General features: G+C 42.0%; 1 protein-coding gene across 1 annotated transcript in view; it reads right to left on the bottom strand.

Annotated features, from left to right (window-relative positions):
* The window catches only part of LOC141001276 (membrane-associated guanylate kinase, WW and PDZ domain-containing protein 2-like), an 80,017-nt gene that overhangs the window by 29,238 nt on the left and 25,255 nt on the right, over window positions 1-25,524 (bottom strand). Inside the window, exons 3-6 of the mRNA XM_073472297.1 lie at window positions 12,024-12,143; window positions 8,093-8,317; window positions 6,527-6,755; window positions 5,852-5,931 (exon numbers count right to left, since the gene is read on the bottom strand). Of these exons, the coding sequence (XP_073328398.1) occupies window positions 5,852-5,931; window positions 6,527-6,755; window positions 8,093-8,317; window positions 12,024-12,143 (654 nt within the window). The remainder of the gene's footprint in view (window positions 1-5,851; window positions 5,932-6,526; window positions 6,756-8,092; window positions 8,318-12,023; window positions 12,144-25,524) is intronic.

Genomic DNA, 25,524 nt, shown 5'->3' with positions numbered 1-25,524 from the left:
CAGCCCAAACCACATCGTTTTATTTATATATATAAAACTCCACCCACACCAACCCTCCCCTACAATTCCTTGAGGCAAAAACAATACAAAGTACAAGTAAAAAATAATAGGAATTACTCATCATTTCATTTCTGTTCCAGTTACTGATTTAAATCAAAATTATTTAAAACAGGGAAAAGATAATGATTCAGTTCTTGTTTGGCTGCATGTGTTCAGATATCATTTCAAATTTGAAAACTTTGACTTCTCTTTCTTATATTATTATATAATAAAATTAGCTTTATAGAAGGACTTGTTTGTTTTAAAAAAAAATTTAAATTCAAGTATAATTTCGTGAAGTATCCTGGAAGGGAGAGTGTAATCTGGTGTAAACAAAAGTACCATTTACACCAAGTAAATATGTAATTTATGCGTATCCAGCTGACCTGCTGAGCTCTCTATAGGACATGCAAGAGATTAATTTTTCACTTCACTGATTGGAAGTGCACCTGTTGCAATTTTACCTATAACAACTGGCAAATCCCAGTTATTGTCAAGAGACTTCTCGGAAATTATAAGGAAATTACATGGAAATTCCTAACCCATAAAAAAAGCATTACCAACGTGTTTATATTTCTCCAAGGAAAAGTACTGAAAGGTAATTGTTTTGGTTTCTGTACTGAATATTAGCAAAAGTACGGAAACCTCTAAAAAAAAATTACCCAAAACACCCCACCAACTCGAGTCTTTTGAGATTCAGTGACACACACACACACACACACACACACACACACACACACACACACACACACACACACACACACACACACAATCCCCAGCTCTATTATTTTTACAATTATTTGGTCTGCGTGACACTGATACTGTGGCATCATCCCCTCACGCTGTAATGTAATTATGAACAGATTTGTGATCTTGATATCAATAATCCGTATGTGTGTGTGTGTGTGTGTCTGAGTGTGTGTCCTGGCTTCTGAGTTTGCTGACTGTGCAGCCCAAGGTGAAACGGGTGCACGCCACAATTATCTTTGCTCTGCTCTACTGTTTGCTCAAACCGCCTGCGCTACACAGCCATTACCTCGCTCGACCCTCCTCATCCTCGAGGCGTAAAAAGTCAGTTGGATTCACACTTCAAACCACCTTAAATTCCCTCCCACCCCGTCCATGAGCCACCTTAAATGTCGGCCTAACTCGTACACTAGTCGCTTGCCCTCCCCCTGAAGTGAAAGGGAGACAGTTTCCATGGAAACCACCAGTGGAAGTCTTTTTTTTTTTTTCTCGCCTGAGCTGAGGGCTCTGTCTTGTCTCTATTTCCTGCTGCTGAAATACAGAGAGAGAGAGTCTGTTTGTGTGTGTGTTTTTATGCATTCATACGAGTCTATATTTGCAGTATGCGTGTGTGAGACAGCTGAACTGTGTGTGCACGTCTGAATGAGTGAAACAGTCATCTTCTCTGACACTGAATCAAACACCTCATCATGTCCCTGTGTACAGCATGAGCACCGAGGGGCTGCTTGTGTGTTCGGGTGCTTGTTTGTGTGTATATGTGCTGGTGTCTCTCTTGACATGAAGTCTAATTGTGATTCCTCTGCATTAGATGACTCATCTCCCCTCTCACACAAAGTCTCCCTGACCAACAGGCAGCCAAGAACAGAGACAATGAACTCATCTGACTCACAGAGAAAATATATATATATATATATTTACTATGAACTCGACTGAACTACAACTTCCGTACTTATATGATTATCTAATTTCATTATGCATTTCTCTGCCAATTATTTCCTCAATTATTCTGGAAATCATTTGCTATATAACGGTCCAAAAATTGTAGGGAAAAAAACCCCATCACAATGTCCCAAAGCCCATGTCGACATACAGCGTTTAAATCCATTTAACCCTAAATATATTCAATACACTGCCATAGAAAACTAAGAATTTTTTGGTATCATGTACGACTACAAGTCTACAGTTGTGCTAACAGAAGATGAACACAAATGATTTGATCATAAACCAAAATCAAGATTTTGACCTGATGATGGTGCTAAATGAAAAGAGAATCACCAAACCACCTTGAAGCTAAAATGGCTAAAAATGACCAAAAATATTTGATCAATCTATATATCCTGATTAATTTTTTGCCAATTTATTCATCAATTATTCAACTTAATTGTGAAAGGTCTAATTATATGGTTGCAACTCAGTGTGCTGCTTCAATCCATATGAATGTATACTTTTTTTAGCTTTGATCTGGAGAGGAAATAAAAGATGTACTGAGACAGAAGCGAAGAGAAAGAGAGAGTAGAAACATGAGAGAAAAAGGGAGGGAAAAACTGAGACTGAGAGATGGTCCTGGCCCAGACATGACTGAGTGTAATAACAGTGATGTAACTCAGAGGTAACATTTTCGCTCAAGTCCATCACTGTCTGGCAGTGGCTGCATGTGTTTCACCTCTCCTCATATGCAAACCTCTCTCAATCTCCATTTGTCTCTTTAAAAAGAAACACTAGTAGGGCATCCCTCTGCTCATCATCATCACTTCCAGCTCCCTCTTGTCCCATTTCCTATTCTTCCATTGTCTGTATTTCTCTTGCCGTTGGTTACAGAAGGAGTTTCAACATCGTGACTTCTGCCTCAGTGAGAATCCCTGCCTCTAAATGAGCATGAGCAACATATTTTCATCAACAGCACTTAGATTACTTTGAAAATGGCATAGGGATTGAGCGCGTATCAAAGCCAGAATTGAAACCAACACTTGCATTCATTTAACGCTTGTACTGCTCTGTTCTTGCCTCTTCTGGGCGAGAGAGGAGATATGGGGTGACGTTACGTAACGAAAGACTTGCCTGACAAAAAAAAAAAAAAAGTGCAACTGAACCAGATCTATGCTGACAAGCCTTTGAACTCTGGGTGTCAGTCCCAGCATATAGATACAACACAATGTACACAGAAGTTACACATTTGCACGAATACGTCAACAAAAACAAGCTTCTCCTAAAATGTACCCAAAAAGCAGCATGTAAGCGAGACGGAAAGGGAATAGTGAATGAGGATATGAAATTCTGAAGAAAGTGGAGCAAAAAGACCATACATGCATGAGATGGAGGCAACGGAAGGGAATAAGATGCAAAAACAGCACTGATGAAAGTATGTCTGAATGTCTGTCTGCTTCCTGCCTGAGGCTGTGAGACTCTGGGAAATCCTTCAGGCAGATGGGCAGTTAAAAACAGCACCACCTCTTCCTGCTGTTCCCTCCCCACATGTATTGTTTATTCACTCTTCTTCTTGCAGAATCAGACATCCTCCCCTCCATGCATATTTCATCAGTCAGAAGTTACATGTGTCCATTAATGTGTGTAAAAACCGAAAATTGCCTTTAAATCATCACCTGGTGCACAGCAAAGAAGCGTAAACACCGGAAAACAGGCAGTACAGCACACAAGAAAGGGCTACAGGACACCGGAGCGATCATTAAAAGAAAACAATAAGAGGGTGAGTAATTTAACGAGCCGCACACTGGGTTATATCATTTTATAATCCGTGTGGCTGCAGAGCTGTTTATAATGAAAAGAACAAGATTTCCTGAGAACCAAAGCCGCTTCTGGAAGGCATCAATTCAAAGGTGCTGCGAGAGGATGTGATGTGTCATCCAGGACCTTCACAAACATTCTGCTAACAGCCTTTGATTCAAAATCCTCTGCCAGTGGTGATCGCTTAAGCATTAACGTCCTTTAACCGCTGCTTCCCTAAAGACTGACGCAGGCAGACCAAAAACAGAAAAGCTCAAATCAGCGTCACAGTGTAGATAAACTGAAGACAAATGGACAAAAAGAAGACAGAGGAGAAGACAGACATGAGCCATGTTTCACAAATATGGCTCATGTAGCTACTTCCTTTTATGCCACAGACAGGATTTTGGCTCTGTCTTCGTCTGATGTCTCAGACAACTCTAGTGTATTGTTTTAAATAATTATCAACACAGAAGAAATCACAGACATGAGCAGAAACAACAGCAAGTCGTTGTATTAATTAAAACATAAAAATAAGTGATCACAGAGCAGTCGACAGAAACTTGGCGTCTGAGCATCGCTGGCGTTGAAAACTGATCTTTGCTCTGCCAAGACGATGCTGAAGTACGTCGGCCATGTTTGTGAAAAGGCTTTGTGAACTGACAACAGGAGTGCGTGTGTGTGTAGAGAGAGTTTGCGCAGAGCTGAGCGGTGTTATTAGAATTCCTGTCACAGTTCGGCCCTTTACTGGGCAGAGGAAGAGAGGGAGGGATAGAGAATGAAGGCGGGAGAGGAAAAGAGAGAGGAGGAGGAAAATTGAAGAGATTGAAAGGGGAGAGAGAGAGACAGAGAGAGAGAGAGGGGGGAGACGTGAGGTGAAGGAGTGCAGATGGGAGAATGGAGGAGGGAGAAAATTGAAGAGATGGAGAACAGAGGAGAGGTAGAGAAGGTATCGATTCAGATCTCGCTCTGGTGAATCACATCACAAACTAAATCGCTGACCAAAGGCTGCGACAGCAGCAGGGATGTAAGATCACCTCATTGTTATACTTATATCCGATCACACTAAACCGCCACAGGAACTCCATTTCATTTACATGACTGAGTGCCGGACTGTAGTAAATAATTGTTCTTCATTTTTTGTCTCTGAAATTCTGTCAGTTTTGATTTTTTTCACACACCTCTGCTTCCCCTGATTTAAACTGCTTTAAAACAAGCCTTAAAAGTCAAGGCTGGTCACACTCTTTACTGTATTTTCTTCAACAAACAGACCAAAACTAACAACTTATTAATACCACTAGCTAGTACTGTTTGTGAATCTAAGCCTGACGTAGACCACCCTTGTTGTCCAAGTACTATTAAAAACACATAAATTAGTCACTCAGTCCCACATACACCTTCTTGCTGCTGAAAAGATTCACTAGAGCAACTGGGACCCTGTTAGAGGGCCACACGATACATTTGAGGGGCCATGAGATAAAAAGTATTTCTGCTACACAAAATAGATTTTTTTTTTAACACCGTTCCCCTCATCTTTTTTGTCTCCTTGTAACAAAACTACAGGTTGTGAACTAATGCACCCCACCACCAAATGTCTTTTAACTCGTAGCTGAAAACAGTCCCCAAAAATGTTATTTTCTCCTGTTTGAGTAATGTTTTCTACAAACTATCATGTCCAGCTGTTTTGGGAAAAAAATGTTTTTAAACTTTGGGTAAAACTACACATTTGTGACTCATTTTTTAAAAACAACTAACGTTTTGACATTAAGCGCTCAGCTAATAACTGTCTCATGTGATGACCGACGGTTTTAGATGTGGAATGTATCCAGCCAAAGTTTTCTTTTGTTCATGTTGATCATTTTTCAGTAATGTCTTACTCTAATTTGAAGTAGTTACTACTATAGATATTTAGCTGTGAAGGATAAATAAAGGATATTGGATGAAATTACTTTTTCATCACTCTTTAATTATTACATTTCTCTCTGCTCATTTTTCAAGATGATGAGTGCTAATGATCACATCCCAACAACAAATCTAAACAAGTACATTTATTTGTCAGTTTATTCTTTCTGGATTTCAAAACCCCTTTTCACCTGCGGAGAACAATAAGACCAGCAGCAGACGCCAACAAACGCGTCAAACAACGGAGCATTTTTTTTTTTTCGAGGAGGGAAAACACTCTTGAACAGTGAGACAGGAACAGACAACACAGGTACACAAACAGCAAGAAGTGCAGAGACGACACACTCCCACAAATGCCGAAAGATGAGATCGACTCCGGTGAACACAAAATAAAACTTACAAAACAAAAGAGCAAACACTTAAAGAGGTCTTTCAGACTCACCGTCTTCCCTGCACTCTTCTGGTGGCTTCGCTTTCTTTGCCAGCCGGGGATCCAGCCACGATGTAGTTTTGGTGTTGTGACTGGAGAAGAAGAAAGAGACGTGCACATTAAGGCAATAAGAAGAGGAAAGGGGCAAACAGAGGTCAGAGAGAGACTGACGGAGAGGATAAAAGAAAGAGATGAGAGCAAAGTAAAACTAATGACCTGTACGTAACTGTGTCTGTGTGTGTGTGTGCAGGGGCAAAGAGAAACAAGGGGATTTCTAAGGTAAACTAAGTGGTCATTAATCCACTAATTAGCCCTCAGCCACTAATTAGTAAGGGTGAGAGGAGAGGGCTAAAGTTTGCAAGGGTGCATGTGTATGTGTCTGTGTGTATATCCTGTGTGTGTCTGGTTAGCAGCATTGAGTTACATCAATTATTCAACACAAACGGCAGTGCTATAATGTTTACACACCCAGCTATACATAAACCATGTTTTGTAAAGTACGAGCACTTTGTGAGGTATATTACATTGGATTCATTTTTAATTATTTTTTTTTATAGCTCTTAAGCTTAACGTTTCTCAAATATTTAAATACAATAGCTACATACATTAAGGAATAAGCTGTTTTTAAAGTAGTAAAATCGTTTCTTTGTGTTTTAAATATCTTCATGTGTGATCTATTCTTCTTACTCAATGAAGTAGACCTCTCCCTTCTCGGTGTAGGCCATCTCCCAGTTGTCAGGCAGAGGACCCAGCTCCTCCTCGTCTACATCTGGAACTTTGGCGGGGGATTCAGAGGGAGATTTTGGGGCCTCCTCTCCTTCGGTGGGGGCCTCGATGGAGACTGGGGCCTGGATGGATGCTTCAACAGCAACCTCCCCAGAGGCATCTGTGCTCTTGTCCTCATGTTCACTGGACTCTGTGGAGTACACACACACACACACACACACACACAGACACACAGACACACACAAACACACACACAGTTATTCTCACATACACTCTGTGCACACATGCAGACCTGGATGCACACTGCACACGCCATGCATGATGAGTCAGAGCAGAGCCACTGCAGAGCTATGAACCCCCAGGAGAGAGAGAGACAGAGAGACAGAGATAGTGAGAGAAAGAGAGAGAGAAAAAGAGAGAGATTTGAGGACAATGAGCATGAGGAGAAAACAACATGGGGATGTCAGAAATGGAGAAACAGGAAAAGACAGAGACTTTAGGGGTCAGAGACTGAGTCAGAAATGCAGGGAAAGGTTTCAAGAGTGAGGAGAAAAGCTGGTGGCATCTAAGTCAGGGAAAGGTCAAATTAAAATAATTGCTTCTGACATCACAATTCTCATAGAAAAAACTGAGATGGATGAAAGTCAATTTTTTGTCATGTCATGTTTATCCACATATACCACAAATGGTCCCCGAACTTCAATCATCTGTCCATCAAAGCCTCTTCTATAGTTATTTCTGTTATAGGTGTAGTTAGGAAGTCACTTTCTTTGTTGAAAATCAGGAAGGGTGAGCAAATTTCTTCTTCCTTGTGACCATCCAAAACATCTCATTCTTGAAATCAAACTTTCATGTTGTATGAGCAATAACTACAGAGATGTATAGTTTTGTTGACAGGACACACGTGACAGTGACATAACAAAGAAGAAAAAGTATGGCATGCTTAGAAAACATCAACTACAAAGTAGGATGTGAGAAGGAAGAGGAGAGGGCAGAAGGGACGGGACCCCAGAGACTAAGAAAAAAGCAAGAGAGGTCAGAAGGAAGAGGATGGTAGAGGGGAGGAAGAGAGAGGGGAGAGTCGGGGGTATTAATAGAAACAAGGACAAAGGCCAGTGGCGGGAGAGCAAAGACAGCAGGAGAGACGGGGAAACGATAGGACGGAGAGACGGGAGCTGAAGCCAAAATGAGACTCTGGACAGTGATAATAGTGAAGACATTAAGGTGCCCTTGTGCATTCAGTTATATAAGGTTACTGAGAACATGTGCAGCTCACACTCATGCAAGCAGAGTCTGTCAGTGTCTATAATGACTGGTCAGGAGATAGTTTGTTGACAGCAACTGGACTGTATAAACTCCAGACATAAAGCTCGACTGAAGAAAAGAGACCCCTGATTTATCCATAAAATGTCAGGGCACTTGTTTAACAGACCTTGTTTGAATCTAATTTTAGTCACAAGTAGATGGAAAATGTGGTACAGAAAACATCAAAACAGGACATTGACATTCTCTGTCAGTCTACAGTACCTGGCGTGATGGCCACCCCGTTGCCGTTGACAACCGGGCTCTCCTCTTCCTCCTCCTCAGGTGGCTCCAGGCTGGCGCGCTGCTCCATGTTGCTGACTGACTGGTTCCTCTTCCTCTTGCCCTGGGAGCTGGGCCGGGCTCCAGGCAGCAGGGCCTCACTCACATTCAGAGGAGGTGCTGCGGGGGACGGCTCCGCTGGAGGTTTTGGTGTGCCGTAGAAGTTATCTGAGGGCAGAGAGGCACAGCGGCGTTGTGTTAGAGGCCACATGTACGACTCAAGAGGGATCCCAGGTGATGTAACACACCGTCTAGCAGGCAGAGGAGGGTTACTGCTCGTGGGAGCAGATGACTGGCATTGAAAATGTAAGATTTAGCTATGGGGATAACAAGACCTGTCTGCCTTGAAACATGAACTGACACAACCAGGATCTAGTATCCAGACTCTCTTTTTCATGACTTGCAATTTTTATTCTAAAATATAAAAAGGATGCCAACACTGTAAATCATAACAAATAAACCAGACTATTTCAATCGTCAGAATCTTCAATTTCACATTCTGAACCCCCGAAACACAAACAAGAGGAGTCAACAAAAATACAAAGTGGTATTTTAATAAAAAGGAGAAAACGATAGAGAAAACAAACAATACTGAGAGGGAGCACAAAGTCATTACTGTGCTTCCACCTCATCCTTTTGTTTATGAAACATTTTTCTCAGCCCATCATACATCCTATATGACTGTCACCCTAATATGGAGAAGGAACTTCAAGCATTTTACAGCTAATTTATCATCCAGGCGCTTTTGCCATCTGGGCCCAGTCCATCAATGACTAGGGAAAACCAGAAAACACTAAACACTTCTAAAATAAAACAGGATACAAACTGCAAACCACAATATAATAGTGACTTTTCATCCAGAATCGTTGTAATGGTTTGTTGCGTACCCTAATCTCCCCTTCATACTTTTCCAGCAGATTTTGTCATACATGTTGGGTCAGTGTAAATGTAAATCTAAGTGTGTTGTTAACATGTGAACACCACCTGTTGTTGACACAAATATAGCTTCCTAAACAGTTTTACTATGTGAAGTCTTGATACAAACTCTGACAATAATTGAAACTTAATGTCAGCATCAAACTAAAAGTGTTAAAATTAGGAAAAGAGAAATGAGTCATGCAGGGTTTTTTTTAGATTCGGTCAGTGTTTGGTTTGGGTTTTGTTTTAATGGACAGAATCACGTTGAAGTATATTAAGTCTCACATTCAATGGTCGTTTTTGGGGTTGAATACAACTTTTGCACTGCTGCCATGTTAAATTAGCTGACTCACTAGTTTACTGGCTCTCAAAGGGCAAAACCAGCTGTCTGTTCTTCTTAATTAAGCTGACTCTTCCTAAACTACAATTGTTGCTGTGGACAGATGTGGGACAGTGTGTTTGGAGAAAGATTATCACAGTGTTAGAGGGAGAAATAACAGATTAGGTCGGTAGATTGGGGTTTTCAATAGCAGCCAATAGCATCCTCAATAGCAGACAGTGGCCTTAATGGGCTGAGGGAAGCTTCTCCTAAAGAACAAAACTGCATAATAAATAAATAAATAATAAAATAGAGCAGCACTCTAAATATGTCTCCAAGGGCAGGCGATGTCCTTTTTTTTCTTCTTTTTTTTCTGATAAATTAGTGTTTTTGAAGTTAACAAAACCCTGTCACTGAGCTTTCTCTGCTTAATGATGCACATAAACCTATCTGAGAACATAATGATACTGTGCAGTCAGGCTACAACTACACTGCCTTAAGACATTATATGTCTCCATCCTTACTTGTCTTTTTTTCTATAGTTTCATTTTAGTGAATGTTTAAAAGGTTGCATTCAGCAATTTGTGTGCAGTGCAGCTTATATATGTAGCTTTCAGCATTGCTCCCTGTAAATATTGCAACTGACACGACAGAGAATATGACATTGTTTAATAAAACTCAGGGGGTATCATTAGGACACCTGCTGTATTAGGCTGTACTACCTGTGTGGATTAGAGTAGCAGGTAAAAAAAGGTGCAATTTCATGAAAAAACGGGAGAGAACCACCTAATCTGTATAAACACAACCCCAGCTGTGTCAATCCACCCATGTTGGTGAAAGCGGCTCTGTTTGGAGGCGAAAGCGAAGGAATAATAGCACAACACAAAAATAGCATTGGGCGTCTGACATTCCACACCCACTGTAATGGTGCTGCTGGTTGGAAAACACCAGAGAATGGCTGAAGTTAGTACAGTACAGTACAGTACAGTACAGAGAAAAGTACAATACACGATGGCCCTCAGGGACACTTAAGCTTGTGTGGTTTCATGCTTTCATGTCCCCAGTAATATTTCATATATTACTGGGGACATCTCTTTCCTCATGCTATTTGCTTTTAACCCATAATAAAGCTCTACTTTTATTTGAAATTTAAGACCCACACTGTCAGGAAAATATATTTAGTGATTAAATATTGAGTGTGAGTGAGAGGCAGAGATGTCTTATTTTATAATCCCTCAAAGTGGAGAAGAAGAGTGGGGGTTTTACAAAGAGAAAACAGAGAAAGAGGACATGGGCAATGGGAGGAGAAACAAGAGCTGAACAAAGAAGAGGGAAGGGGGCAGTAATAAAGGACAAAAGGAGGATCAGCAGTAAAGAGTCCACAGACATTCAGTTTACTTTCATCCCAGCAGGAGGCAGATAGATATTAAGAAGGCTCTATCACAGTCACCACTTCCTCAATAAGCACACTTACCCCGCTGCCCACCAAACAGATTTATCACATCGTGACAAAATATATAATAAAAATGTGCACGCAGGCACGTGTAAACAAAGACAAGTATGAAACTGCATAAGCAGTAGGCGCCCACCTATGAAGGCTTAAGGACAACCTAAAAGAGATGCTTTGCAGAACGGAAAGCAGAGATACTGAGAAACATTTAGGGTTCCTCCTCCTGCACCACACTGGTTTTAAAGACGCAATGTTCCCCTGATGCTGAATGCTCCTGGTATTGCCTGAAGGCGTCAAGGCTATATGCACAGTTGTGACTCATCTCACATCACAGCATACGTAAGCTCTTATGTGCACCAAGCATTGTGCACACACGCACTACAATTACCATGAAGAGTTTCCTGATGATACTCAACATATGATCTCAGCCTCTTTCACAGCCTTCTAAATCTCTCTCCCTGCCTCCTGTGTCACTCCTTCTTCTCCTCTCTCTTATTTAAATGTGCATTACAAAATGAGTTGCAGCACCTCCAGTGCAGTCACCCAGAAAGAGACAGCTTCCTCCAGTGGGCATCAGTAAGCTCTGTGTTAAGGGAAACATACACTGTGACACATAATCATGAAGGGAACACACACAAACACAAGCGCACATTCGCCTGTACCCCCTGCACACAAACAGGCATGCATTCACACACATATTTTGTGTGAGTGTGTTCAGCCGCACACGCTCACAAAAATTGCTACTGGGCAAATGAACCAGCAAATCCCCCATCTGTAGATGTATCCCTGACAGTGTAGCAAAGCAGATGCACAGACTTGACATGACTTGGAAATGGCATTCATCCAGCTCTTGCACACACACACACACACACACACACACACACACACACACACACACAGATGTACGTACACACACACACAGTGCGTCAACGAGCCGTTCAAAAACCACCAGAGGAAGCTGTAAGCTGTAAGACTCATTTTGTTTACTAAAGCTGTGTGTAGGCGCATCACCTGGCACACCTGATCCATCAAGAAAAGATATGTACACAGTTGCACAAGACGGCAGATTAAATTTAAAAATAGTAAAATAGCACTACTGAAACACATGTTCCCATTTCTGCTCCCCAAGCACCTGTACTTGTCTCGCAGATATAAAATGTTTCCTGCACAGTGCTGCCAACACTCACCTTCATAGGTTCCACTCTCTAGCAGGGCTCCACTTTGCTCCAGTTCCATAAAACGCTCCACGCTCACAAAGTTGTAGTCCACCCCTGGCACCTCCCCCTCCTTAGGTTGCCTGGTGGTACCTGCAGAGAGAGAGAGAGAGAGACAGAGAGAGGTGGGAAGGGAATAAGAGAGAGAGAGAGAGAGGTCATCAGAGCCAAATAGGGCACTTGAGAAGAAAAGGCAGGAAGGCAGAGAAAGAGCCCAGAAAAAAGGGCTGGACAGAAAAAGACGGCAGATTTGAGGCTACAAAGTGTATCAGAGGAAGTGGGAGGGGAACGGAAATGGAACAGAAGAGGCTGAGTGAGGAGTCATCACTTGTGATAGCCAAATCCATTCACACAATTGTGTGTGAGTGACAGTGAGAGACAGAGAGACAGCTAGAGAGGAGCGGGGAAAGCATGCTCAAACGGCAAAGCGCCATCATTCAGTCCATACAAGCCAATCCGGTGCTGTTTTAGTAATGACTGAATCAATACGCCACTTTTACCAAGCATAACTCAAACCTCCCTACACAGCACACAATACTGTGCCGATTGGATTATTGTCAAAACAGCAGGAATGCAGAGGCACCACATTACCATGCAGCAATTAGAGCCTTCCTACATCAGCGCTCTAGAGATCTCCATCAGTGCTGCGGCGCTGAGGCTCGACTGTGTGATGGCAACGATGGGAGTTTCGAGTTTAATGAGGTGCTGTGTTTGTGTCTCTGCCAAGTGGACTTTCAGCTTAGGCTCAGTGAAGTCCACTGGTGTTGATTCCGGCTCTCCATTGATCACGCCTGGAAGCAGTCATTGGCCGGGCGTGGAGAGGGAGTCCGCTCTCAGAGCTTTTCCCAGGACTCATGCGGTAAAAGTTAAGTCAGATTGATCTGGCCGTGGCCTTAAACCGGATCTGATGCTGTTGCCGCACTGTTGCCAGAATATCAGATATGGCTGAAGTGTATTTGTGTAAGTGTAAGTCGCTTTGTGGTCCAACGATCCAAGAGCTCAGGTCTAAAAAAGGCAATTACAAGTTCTGACACACAAAAATAAACACTACATGTGCTCACGTATGAATGGTGGGTATAAAACACTTTTAAGCATCATAGCTAAAGTGAGAGCTGAAAAGGTGGTGGTTGTGTTGTAGAAACACAAATAACACACACACACAAGCAAGTGGGGGGGGGGGGGGGGGGGGGGGGGTAATCATTGTGCAAGATCCTCTGACTCTCCCAGAGTGCGATATCTTAATCATTAGATCTCCATTGATCATCTGTCACCACTTTGCTCCTGTAGTGCATCCACTGAACATTCTCTACTGTATTTACTTCACCACCAGGAGCAGAAGACGACAGCTTAGCAACACCTAATGAGTAAACAAGTGATACCAGGCCATCACACATCTATAGTCTGTCTATAAGGCTGTCCAATACTGTCCACACATAGGTGTGTTTGTTTGCGCTAATGTTTGTCAGCGTGTGTCTACATGTGTGTACTCGACGGTGTGTTTGTCTTTGTGACTCTAAATGGTGGTAAAATGCCCACTGTGCCAACAGTAATCCCATCTCCGAGCTGATCACAGCTCAGCAGGATACCGCAAATCCACAACGCTACAGGTTTGAGTCATAGAGCGCGTGTGCGTGTGTGTGTGTGTTTGCGCCACAATCCACATTGTTGATGCACTCTAACTCTGATAAACACTTGGAATCAGTCAAATACACTGTGGATCGCAGCAATGCTCAAGGGCTAATGTTGATTTAGTTGTTTTATACTGCTGTCAGACTGGTGTTACCAGAGGTGACTATGTGTGATGCCTCGTGGGTAACAGGATGGCTTCATATTAATATCTATAACTACCGATGTTGTTTCTGTACATTAAGGCAAAGGGGAGGTGTTAATCCTGCAGATGGGATGTGTTTCTTACCCATAAAGTAGAAGGAGTATATGAGACAGGATTGCAGAAATGTGACTTTCCCATCCTTTTAGGCTGCTGCTGCTACTACTGTAGTTCCATAACAGTTTCATCAATATCTGAATGACAACAACACTTGACCGCAGTGAGCTGAACTAAACATGCCACAGTCTGAGAGTGACGACAGGCTCATAAGGAGGAAGGAAAGAACACATTTTGTGGATTATTAACACAACCCAAAACGAGAGCATCATCATAAATGTACATGCGACATCTATTGCACTAATATAAAGTCTACCCAAATGTAGTATTGCAGGGCTTTTCGTTTTTTTTTTCATTACATAACACACACGGCCTAGAATATGTTAAGTTTTTTTACTTATCACCAGATAAATACGACATCCCTTGAAATACAGTAATACCACTGGGAAGTACAAAGTGTGTGTGTTTTTAAAACAGTTTTAGAAGTATTGATTTAACTCCATGCACTTTCTTGAGGTTTTAGTTTGCGAGTTGATAATATTCGTTGCCATTATATCATAAGAAGTAATAAATATCTTCCACACCCCCTGAGTTGACTCATCACTTCTCTGACTCAACCTACACGAAAATTTTACATTATAAGCTTCACAAAGATAGTGTATGTTTAGGGGCCATCGGACTGCAATATATTATCAGGCGTTTCTGATACTTTGTATTTTGTCTTTGTTTTATCTATAAATTCAGCTCCATGAATTTCCGAGTTACTGCATATCCTCTTTTATCCACCAGAAGAAATACCAACATGAAGGAGCTTCACAGACCAGCACAACGGGGCCAACTCCATGAACTCTACTGCATGTTAAAACAAAAAAAATTAATCTTGAACAGGACCATCCATCGACTGTGAAGTGCTTCTCTGAATACAGCAGCAGCTGAGCCAGCCAGGCGGGGCAGGTCGCCTTCCACTGGGCACAACTATTGATCTATAAGATCAGAATGAAATTATTGTGCTGCCCACACCAGAGTAGGCAGAGCCTGCTGGAATACTGATGACCTGCCAATGGTCTTCTCCCACAGCTTCCTTCACTGGACACACCAACAGAGCAGAAAGAGAGGGAGAGAGCATCTTTTTGGATCTGAGCTGGGAATATTGATCGACTATCTGGCCTTGAGATAGGCAGTCCAAATGTTCCTCTTTTCTTCCTTCCTTCCCTTTCACACATTTCTGCTCAGAGCAGTCTACCAGTTTTTCCTCCCTTGCTCTCTGCGCTTACTCCTTCCTTCCTCTTAGCAACACCCACTAAATAACTGTGAAGTAGACCTGTTTATTAAAACCAACACTGTCCCCAGCAAAAATCCATACCCTGTTCCTGCTGCCCCTCATTGCTACCTTTCCTGTTCTTCATCTATTTTTAACATTACCATCTTCCTTTTTCTGATCCTCAAGAACTCCCAGGTAGAGTCCAGAAAATGCTAAAAAAAAAAAATAGAAACCCTAATTTATGGAGCCTTGTGGATGAGGGCTGACATGTCTTCAGTTCGGTTCAGTGGATTTTCTAGTTGATATTTTTTGTACACGGCCACACAAACTCCTAAGTAGAGCTTTAATAAATAAGCTGGACAAAGCAAGACAAGCTGCTCAGGTGCTCAAATTTTAAAAAATTGCAGAAGACTGTACTGCGAGGAGGCAGCGACGCTTCTCCTGAGCCAAAAGCACCGCTGCTGTTGACTATTGATTGGATGTCGTGCTCTTGCTAATAAAGGATAAAGTTGGCTGCGAGCCAAAAATGGTCTTTGCATTGCAATCAGCCAGTGTAGCCAAACCTCTCAGAGGTGACGCTGCGAGCAGGAGTATGAGCGCCACAGAGATTTATGGCTTAAATGACTTAACTCTATAATAGCACAGAAAAGCTTCGGAGCTGCCACTTTAGGTGTGAATACATTCTCTGCCTCGAACCATGACGACTGAGCGCTACAGAATAATTTCACATTGGTAGGAGTGTGTGTGAGGGAGAAAAAAGAGAAAGCGATTACGTAGAAACATAACAAGAAAATTCCATTTGGAGGAAAAAGCTAAAATAGCTGATATACTGAAATAACTCAGCAGGGTGTCAGACGATAAGGGGACAAAGACCTTTGCTAAATAATAGAGTGGCAGAAGAGTGGCAAGCTGAGAAAAACTGAAAGAGACAGACACTTAGAAGAAGACAGTAAGAGGAGAAAAGCACAATTTGTTAACCTCACTGTGCATCCACAGCAGCCTTCGAGTGAGTTGAAAACATGCACGTGTATTCAAACGCATGTTTGTATAATTAGACAGGAAGTCACCAAGAGGGAGAAGCAGAGCGGGGGAAATTCAGAGCTAAAAATAGACTATCGATGGACTGATTATCATAATAAAGGGTGGGGGAAGGTGGTCAAATGATACGTTCTCAGCATGAGTATGTGTGGGAACGAGGAGGTAAGGGTGCGGGGAACCAAGCGTGTGTTTCTAATTAATAATTAATGATCATTAGGTCCTCTCGAGTTTTGGGATTCATTGTTGAAAAAATGATTCCTGTATTTGTAGCTGTAATAGATGAACAATTGTATGTTAATTGGTGGAACAAACCCAGATGACAAAAACTAGATACACACGGTCCCATCTGAGCTCCAGCTCTGCGTCTCAATGCGCACATATATGGATTGTGTTTGTCTCACAAACCCCTCTTGGTTTCGGCGTATCATCCATCAGAGCCATCAGGCTGCTTTGGGAGTTAGAGGGAATTTGTTACAGAGACAGAGGTAAAGTCAAATCCAACGGTAACTAAAAATATTCTCTGAAAGGTGAAGAGGAGCGACGCTCTTTCACAGTAATCCCTCGGTGGACTGGATGAGGAGGATTCAAACGTGCAGATTTGCTATCACACCCTGTTGACTGTACTTAATGTACGTCCAACCTAAATCCAAAATGCTGCACATCACGTCTGAACTGCGACATGTTGCAATTTGTCTAAACTCTATGAAACAACTAATGAATATTTTCATTGCCGATCAATCTGTCAATTATTTTCCTGATCAATCGATTAGTTGTTTAGTTTAATAAATGTCAGAAAATGACGAAAAATGTCGATTAGTGTCAAAGAGGACATGAACATCCTCAAAAGTCTTGTTATATCAGGAACCCAAGGACATTCAATTTACTGTCACACAGAAAACAGAAAATGTGTAAGAAGCTGGAATTTCTTTTGAATTTTCTGCTCAAAACTGATTGATACAAATACTTCCTTAAAATCTATGAAAAAGTGTACAAAATAATGCAAATGACATTACATTTTCCCATTCAATCAAACTGAAGCCAGCCTCAGAGGTGTTCTTTCTAATTGTAAAACTACCCAAGGGTGGATACATCAGGAGCAATGGGTTCAATGACGCAATCCTGCAACCATACAAACAAAAACACTGAGACAGAATATGCTGTCCTCAAAAACCTGAACCCTGTTTACCCAGAATCCTTTTCAGTAAAAAGCAAGCAGAGCACCATGGCAGCAAGAGAGCAGAGAGAAATGTGAGGATTGTCTGTGTTTGTTTCATGCGTTACCCACACTGCTGCTTCCTTATTCATTAACTGTCTCATTCTCATATCTATCTATCCACCCATCTATCCATCCATCTATAAAAATTGCTGTCCTCCATTATCCTCTCTCTTTCTCTCGTTTCCAATTTACCTCATTGCTCTCCCCTCCATTTGTTCCTCTGTTGGTGCTCTCTGTCCCCATTACTCCCTCTCTGTCTTTTTTAATCCGCTCCCTCTTCACCTCGTTATCCTCCTCTCTTCTTTTGTCTCTCCTTCAAGCTCCATCTCGCACTTTGGTCTCATGTCTCATTCACTCTCACTGTTCACCCCCCCCTCCTCCTTTTCCCTTCTTCCCGGTTGGAAGAGTGACAGCAGGTCTATGGGAGAGGTATGATTGGGCACACACACACACACACAGGCACCCTTATTTACACTACAAAGCCCAGGCTACAAATACAGCGGCGCAACATGGCAACACACCGACATGAGAGTCTGCTACCACAACAACATGTCGATGCAGCTTTGCCATGGTAACAAGCCACAACATCTACATTAGCTGTACAAAAATAATACTTATGTCAGACATGACTCCTCAGCCATTTTGCACACACAGCCGTTTTACTAGTTACAGTCTCAGGGGTCCTCAGCTCGAACCCTTTTGCTCTACAGAGCTGCAGGTCTTTGCTCCTCGCTTCCTTGCACTTCATCAATCAATTACTGTCACAGCTTGGCCACTGAGAGTCACACCTGCTTTTCTCAGAGTTATTCAGGTGGCGTTTAAGCAGCCGGGTTTGACTCTGATGGGGGCTGCAGGCTGCACCTCTCCAGTGTAAAGGCCCTTACATACCAAACTGACATCAAAGAACTAGCCGCGACAAAGCCTGACTGCTGCGTCGTCTCATGTCACCTTATCTCGGCCAAAAAGCTGCACTTGAAAACAGCGCAAAGCCTACAGCTGTCGGCCAACAAACTTGTACGTTCTGTGCCTGCGTGAAAAGAAATATCTCTCTCTCAATATCCAAACTTTGCTGTGATTAAGCAACATTTTTTGACACCGCTCTCGCTAATATAGCTGCTCCTAATGGAGAATATAATAGAAAGTTGCAAATGGCGCTGGCAAAGGGGCAGAGGAGAAAAATAAAGACAAAAATCATGGATACTACAGTGTCAGACTCATGGGGCTCTCTCTTTCTTTTTCCGTTTCTCTTTTCTGCACTGATTGGTTTACCTGAACAGCCAATCAGAGTGATTTCTCTCACTGACGAGCTGCTGCAGATTCTACATGATGAATTGGCCAAAAAGCCTCCAACAAGGCCTGTCCAGTGCCAACGATGCGGGACTCACCACACTGACTACAGCCCTGGACACTCAGTGACTGCCCTGACAATGCCTGACAGCCGTCCATAGGCCTGGTGTGTAGGGGCCTTAAAGGTAACCAAAAAAAATTTAACTGACTAACTGTCTTGTTTGTTAAATCCATACAATGACCAAAGTAAAAAGGGTTATTTTCAAGCTTTTTTCTGACTAGGAGAAGTTGTCAGGCAACCAGCGGAGACCCCAGGAAGTGACTCATCTCTTCCAAGAAATATTCCAGCACATAACCCCATTAAAATGGCAAATTGATGTCTTCAAATGTTGTTTTTTGTAACTCTTGGCAAAAAAGCAAATAATTGTCCTTTCCAATACGTTTATCTATTATTTTACCTGGAAGGTTCTATGAATCCTGAGGCATTTTGAGAACAGGGCAGGGTATTAAACTTCAATACGTTTACCAGCACAGAATGAATCTGCTGAATGAGTCTGTTGCACAAAACACTGAAAACCGTCAATTAGTCTTTACTAATTCTGTCAGAAAATTAATAAACAGTTAAAACAATCATCTCCAGCTTCTGTACTGTGAGGGTTTGATGCTTTTATCTGTATGGCAGGAGTTTTTTAACATTTGGTCACACAAAACAAGCTGTTCTAAGATGTCAACTGGAAAACTGTGATGGAAATTTTTCACTTTTTTCACATGAAATCTTTAAGACAATTTAGTAAAAACTAAAATATGGACGACATTTAGAGAACTAAAAGCCCTCCAAGGATGGAAATTAAACCTGGTAAGCACAAGCTACATCAAGTCTAGAGTTTCTTCCATAAAGTGTCGGTCAGGTCCACTAGCGGCTGTAAAGACAACTGTGTTCAGTGGATCAGCGTCTGGTGGAGCTGCTGGCTGGGTGACATTGAGAAATTACCCCTGTACTGAGGTGTGTCCTGTGGTGATGGAAATCAGCCCTGATAGGCTGAAAAGCACCTTTATTAGTCTGCAGAGCTGACTGACACAGGACGACAGTGGGGGTCATGATGATGCACACACACAGAGCTGGTGTGTAGTGTTTGGTATGCAGTGTGTGCAGCTGTGTGTGTGTGTGTGTTTTGGTGTGGAGAGTTAAAGATTGATCAGAGTAAACAATCAAGCTCTCTGAGGTGTCAGCGCTCACTGACCATCACAGGATCAGCCGCCCAACAAGCTACTGGCTAATCGCTGCACATCATCAAAGTAGCACAGACAGAAACACGGGGTGAGGAGAGTGAGGAGGAAGAGGAGGAGGAGGAGGAGGAGGAGAGGTAAAACTAGAGACAGCAACACAAATATAAAAAGGCTCCAGGAGAAACTCATGTTGTGATTAGCCGCTGAGTGAGAGGATCACACCAAGGAGAGGAAAAAGAGTTGAGATGACACCTGTCCAGGGCTTAACACCGAAAGCACTTTGCAAACATAACCAATTCATTAATCACGTTCAATATTTGCTGTTTTCATTTCATGAAATTCATATCATTCCCTCACAGTTTCTTTCATCTGTGGAACAACATTAATCCAGCGTGCCAATCAAACTGCAGGGAGCACAGAACCACATCAAAGCATGTCAGCCAGCCCTTTAACAAGAGCAAGCCAGCAGGCAAATCACCCCTTTAAGGAGAGAGTCCCTGGGGGATGATGTATTTCTCTCCCTCTCTCTCATATAGAGACAAGCACACACACAGTCCACAGAGAATGGCATGTAACACTTTCATTATTTATCAGCTAAGCCTATTAAATCTCAGCATACAAAAAGAATAATCAGTGCAACAAGTTTAAAAGACACATATGTACATTTACATGCATACGTTTCTTTGTGTGTGTACAGATACACAATCAATCTGCTACAGAAACACACACAAAAATAACCTTTTTTTTTTTTTTTCAGATCAAATCATCCAACTTCATTATTATTATCCTGACAAACATCCACAATTAACTGTCATCACTCCTCTTCCTCCCCCATCACCATCAGTCACGGTACCAAATTAAGGTATACGGCCCACTCATCCATATGAGTAACAATAAACACGATACAATCTGGTGCAATTGATAACTAATCTGAATGTGTTTCAACGACAAAAACATTTTTTTTTTTTTTAAAACTGAACCTACATTCTTGGTTAAATTTCAAAACGCAGATGGAGGTGGGAGAATTTGGTAGCTCACTGCAGTGATACCTTCCTTAGCTCATCAAGTCTTCACAGATAAATGGGCTGAATGTTTGTTAGGAGGTGTAGATTTTGGTACCTGATTGCACATTTTCAAGAGCATAATGAACAACAATGCTTCAAAAGCACATTGGCAACCATGTTGTCTGAGCCAAAAGGTCATACAAGTGTGACTGAGGAAATCAGAGAGCACAATACAAGGCTTCACCTGGCAGACACACATCGACCGGTTGTAAAGTTGTTTCTTTCATTCAAATTAACTGACTGCTTAGTGAGTACTTTAATTTTTTTTCATTTTCTGAAAGCAATTTATTCTGAATATTACATCGTTGTAGAAGGAAAATAAATGCTTTATAATGCATTTTTTTCCACTAGAAAGCATTTTTTTTTTCAAATCCCAATTTACACCTGCAAAACTCTCCACACAATAGCACAACCATCAGGGATTTTTTAAAATCAATTTTTTAACAAAAGCTCAAACACCAGTGTCAGCGTTAATTGTGTACTTCATCAAAACAATTTGAAAAATGTTTGTGTTTAAAAAAAAAAATGCATAAATAAAAAAGTGCAAAGAGAAACTGCTCATTGGCGTTTTAATGACCATCTATAAGTAGGTAGATCACGAGGACATATGAAGTGATAGTGGTGAGAACTTGTGGCCAAGTGAAGTACCAGGCTGTCCTCATTAAAACAACGACTGTAAAGGCAGCTTATTGCTACCCATATTTATGTTTATTTTGTGGTTGCAACGTCTAGTAACCATAGTAATTATTATGGTAGCAAAGGAGGCAGTCAGGTGAAGCCGTATAAAGAAGAAAAAGGCCTCACAGGGTTCACCCTGAAGAGCGCTGTCCGTGTCCAGTGAGAAATCAACGGGGACTTATTTTAACTATGGTAGTTAGGTTACTTCATTTGCATATCGTAACTTAGGTTATGTACATACGTACCTACATTATGTATTATAATTGGAGTTACATAAGTAATGTAGTTATTTAACGCAAACCAGGATGTTTTCCTAAATGTAACCAAGTAGTTTTGTTGCCTACACCCAACAAAGGAGCGAGAGTATGACGAAGGGCTGGTATGCCTGACCCTGAAACACTGCAACAGTTGCGCTGCATTGGGAGCGGTGATGTATGAAGTCTTGGGAGTCACTGGAAATCGAGTCAGTCTTTAAGGTATGAGAATGTGTTGAGGTTATTTTAAGTTTGGAAAAAGTAAGAGGACATTAAATTGCACAGTCTCTACAATTGACCTGAAGAGTAGATTTCTTTTGAATCGATCATGGGCTTAAATCTTTGCCCACCACTGCCTCTTACACTGGGAAAAAAATTTACTTCTTCTAAAGTATCCTAGTATTTAAGTATCTAAATACACTTTGTCCACCTGTTGATACAACTTTTCTATAAGTTGTGATATTGTAGGTAATAAAAAACTGGACATGTTCACATATTGACAGTGATCTGCTAGGTTTTTCATTACTTGGGCATTAAATGAGCTGTGTACTCAAGCTGCATGTTGCTGCAGAGAGCTGTATGAAGCATTTTAAGAAAGGAAAACGAACATTCTTGTTCGCATTTGCATTAATAAACTGAATGAATTTTTCATTAACAGGACTGCATTGAAGACTCCTGCATGCATCAGGGTTAAAAGGTGTCATTTTCCACAAATTTCCTCTCATTATCGCGATAACCATCTTCATTACTGCCATTATCATCAGCCAGCCATATCACCCTCCTAAGCATCTTGGCCATGTTCCTCGTCAACATCTTTATACGTTCCTCCTCTGCACTCTCCGGAGGAGGATTCCCTGTGAAGCTGTGGGGCAGCATGCGTCCAGAGCAGCGGATGTGAAGTGACAGAAGCTACATGTATTTATAGGCTATCTGAGTAGAGAAACGTGCGGCTCACTGTTGAATCTATTTATAGAGCCTTTTACTGATGCCTCTGAGTAGAGTGGGGGGGAGAAGATGGTTCTCTGGGGAATAACTTACGAGTCGCCCTCATATCTCCCTCTACCTCCATTCAGTGCACGTTCGCCCTTCTGCTTCCTACGTCTCTGCCCTCTTCATCCCTCCATCCTCTTCCTATCCCCTCAAATCGACTCTCGCCTCCAATCTCTTCTTCCCTCCTCATCTCTCCCCTGCTGATCTCGTCCTCTTATCCACCTCTCCTTCTGTCCTCACCCCTTCTTCCATGTTCTCGCAGAGCCTCTGTGCTCATGTCAACATCCGTCATGTTCCCTCCCTCTCACTGTTTACTGTAACCCCACCTCTTTGCTTCTCCCTGTATATTTTCCAGGTCTTCTCACTTCTCTAGACCCATTTCAAACTCTCAGCTCCGCTCATATCAAAGACTAAAAACTCTGAATTCCTCAACAGCAGGTGCTCCGGCAGAAGCGCAGACTAATGTGATCAAGTGATCCCTGTGAATGAAGTGAAATGGTGCCAGCAAATGTCTCATCTCAGAGGCTTGAGAAGGTAGACTTACACACAGTGACAATCTTACCAAATGTTTCAGTTAGGCTTGTCGTGGTAGTCAGTGTTACACAGTCACACAGCATACACTGATTACATTACTTGGTCACTGCCCCCACCATCATTTGGCTTTTTTTAATCAAACTTAATCTGCGATGGACATTGTAATTACAATCTGCTCTGTAGCGCCAGCAGCAGAGTCGCAGCGCAGACTAGCAGGCGTCACATTTCACTTATCACGTGACAACAGTAAAGACAGTTGCCTGCCAAGAAGATGGTGGAGGATTTGTTGTCAAAGCGAAAAGCAAAAGCACGGAAGCAAGCATGGAAAGGAGTTGGTTACCTCCCTGAGAAGTTGGAGATGTGCAGCATGTCCCTCGCAGCTCTTTATTTAACAGCTGCTTCCAACTGACCCAATGTCAAAAATGGCCGTTGTTTGGTTTGGTAGATGCATTTCTGAAGAACGATAGCAGTAAGTGCTAACCTCACTGAGCACATTTCCTGTGACTACCCCACTTCAAAATGAAAGGCTACTCATCTTTCGCCAATTAAATGCTTTTAATATGAAGCTGAGGCACCAGGAAATGTTCTGTTTGCATCAGCAGTAACTTAATAGAGGGCTCTATAGATAGTGAGCATATTTTCTTGTCTTATTGTAAAATTTGACTTACTAATTTTAGACTTAGTTGACGTCAACTATAACGTTATAACTGTTATAAGAGAGGAGACAAATAACTTAAAGCGCTTTGAATAGAAAAGTCTGTAACACCAGAGATGCTGCTCGTCTCACACATATCCCGCTTCTTCACCCCAAAAGCCAATGGGCTTTATAAAGCTGATGCAGGAAACCTACTGTATAATGTGAATACACAGGATTACCAAGAAAGGTTATCCAAAAACTAGACATTAAACTCGCAACTGTTCAAGCACTCTGGTGGGATGAGCTGACGGCATCAGGTCACAGCAAATGCATAGTAGAAGAATAACCTGTGGAAGAAAGCGTTTTCAAGAATATTTTGGTGCAAAGTCACTGATTTGGCTGGTGTTTCTATACACGCAGTTTTTATGTCGCAGTGACCATTGAGAGTGAATGTTATGATTCTCTCTTTCCAATTATTTAGATAGGGCCCTGGTCTTGTTAGCCCAAAATAACTGCCCAGGGGTGTTGTCAAGATGGCTTCAGAGTGGCAAGAATTTTCTAAAAGGACTTTTAGGTTTGGTTTTTTTGGTTAGGTTTAGGGAAAGATAATGGTTTGGATTAAAATTGATGCTTCTGCAACATTAACCACGTTATTAGAACAACTTCTCCCGTGTGCACCCGTCTCTTTTTTGAGTCGCAAAGCTATGGCATTACAGAACGCGCTTGGTCAGCTGAAATGATGGTCCTGGAGCAACATTAATTATAATGTTGTAGCAGCAACACCAACTTGCCGATATCAGATTGTGCATGTCTTTAAACTGGCAGTCCTGCTAGTGTTTGGGATGTGCGCTTGTTGAAGTATGAATACATGTCAAAATGAGACAAACACCTCGACACACACAGCAGGCAGCCTGAAGGCTACAATATATGTGAATAAAGTTAGTAATATCAGATGGTGAATTATCACATTCAATTCATTATTTTTTGGAGAAGGGCTGATCCTTGAGCCAAGTGATGTAACAGGATGCAGGAGTTGATGTCAACATGTGAGCCTTCTAGCCGTATGAACGAACGAACACACACACACACACACACACACACACACACACGCACACACACACACACACACACACACACACACACACACACACACACACACAGACACACCTCCTCCCACGTCCTTCAGTGTGACAGCATGTTGTAATGCAGAGTGGCGTCTGCTTGTCAAGCTGACAGACTCGCACTGACAGCATGGTCAGAGCGCTGCAGACACAGGAGAAAAAACACTGATTTTATAACGCTCCAAACCACAACAACAAATAGCCTGCCGGGCACAAGCGGCGCAGCACCCAGTACCATCATCCCTGCTTTTTTAGCTGTCTGATGCTGTCTCACTCTGACGG

Source organism: Pagrus major, chromosome 8, assembly GCF_040436345.1.
Source record: "Pagrus major chromosome 8, Pma_NU_1.0".
NCBI lineage: Eukaryota > Metazoa > Chordata > Actinopteri > Spariformes > Sparidae > Pagrus > Pagrus major.
The sequence above is the reverse complement of the archived record's forward strand: the minus strand, read 5'-3'. Positions and strand labels throughout refer to the sequence as shown.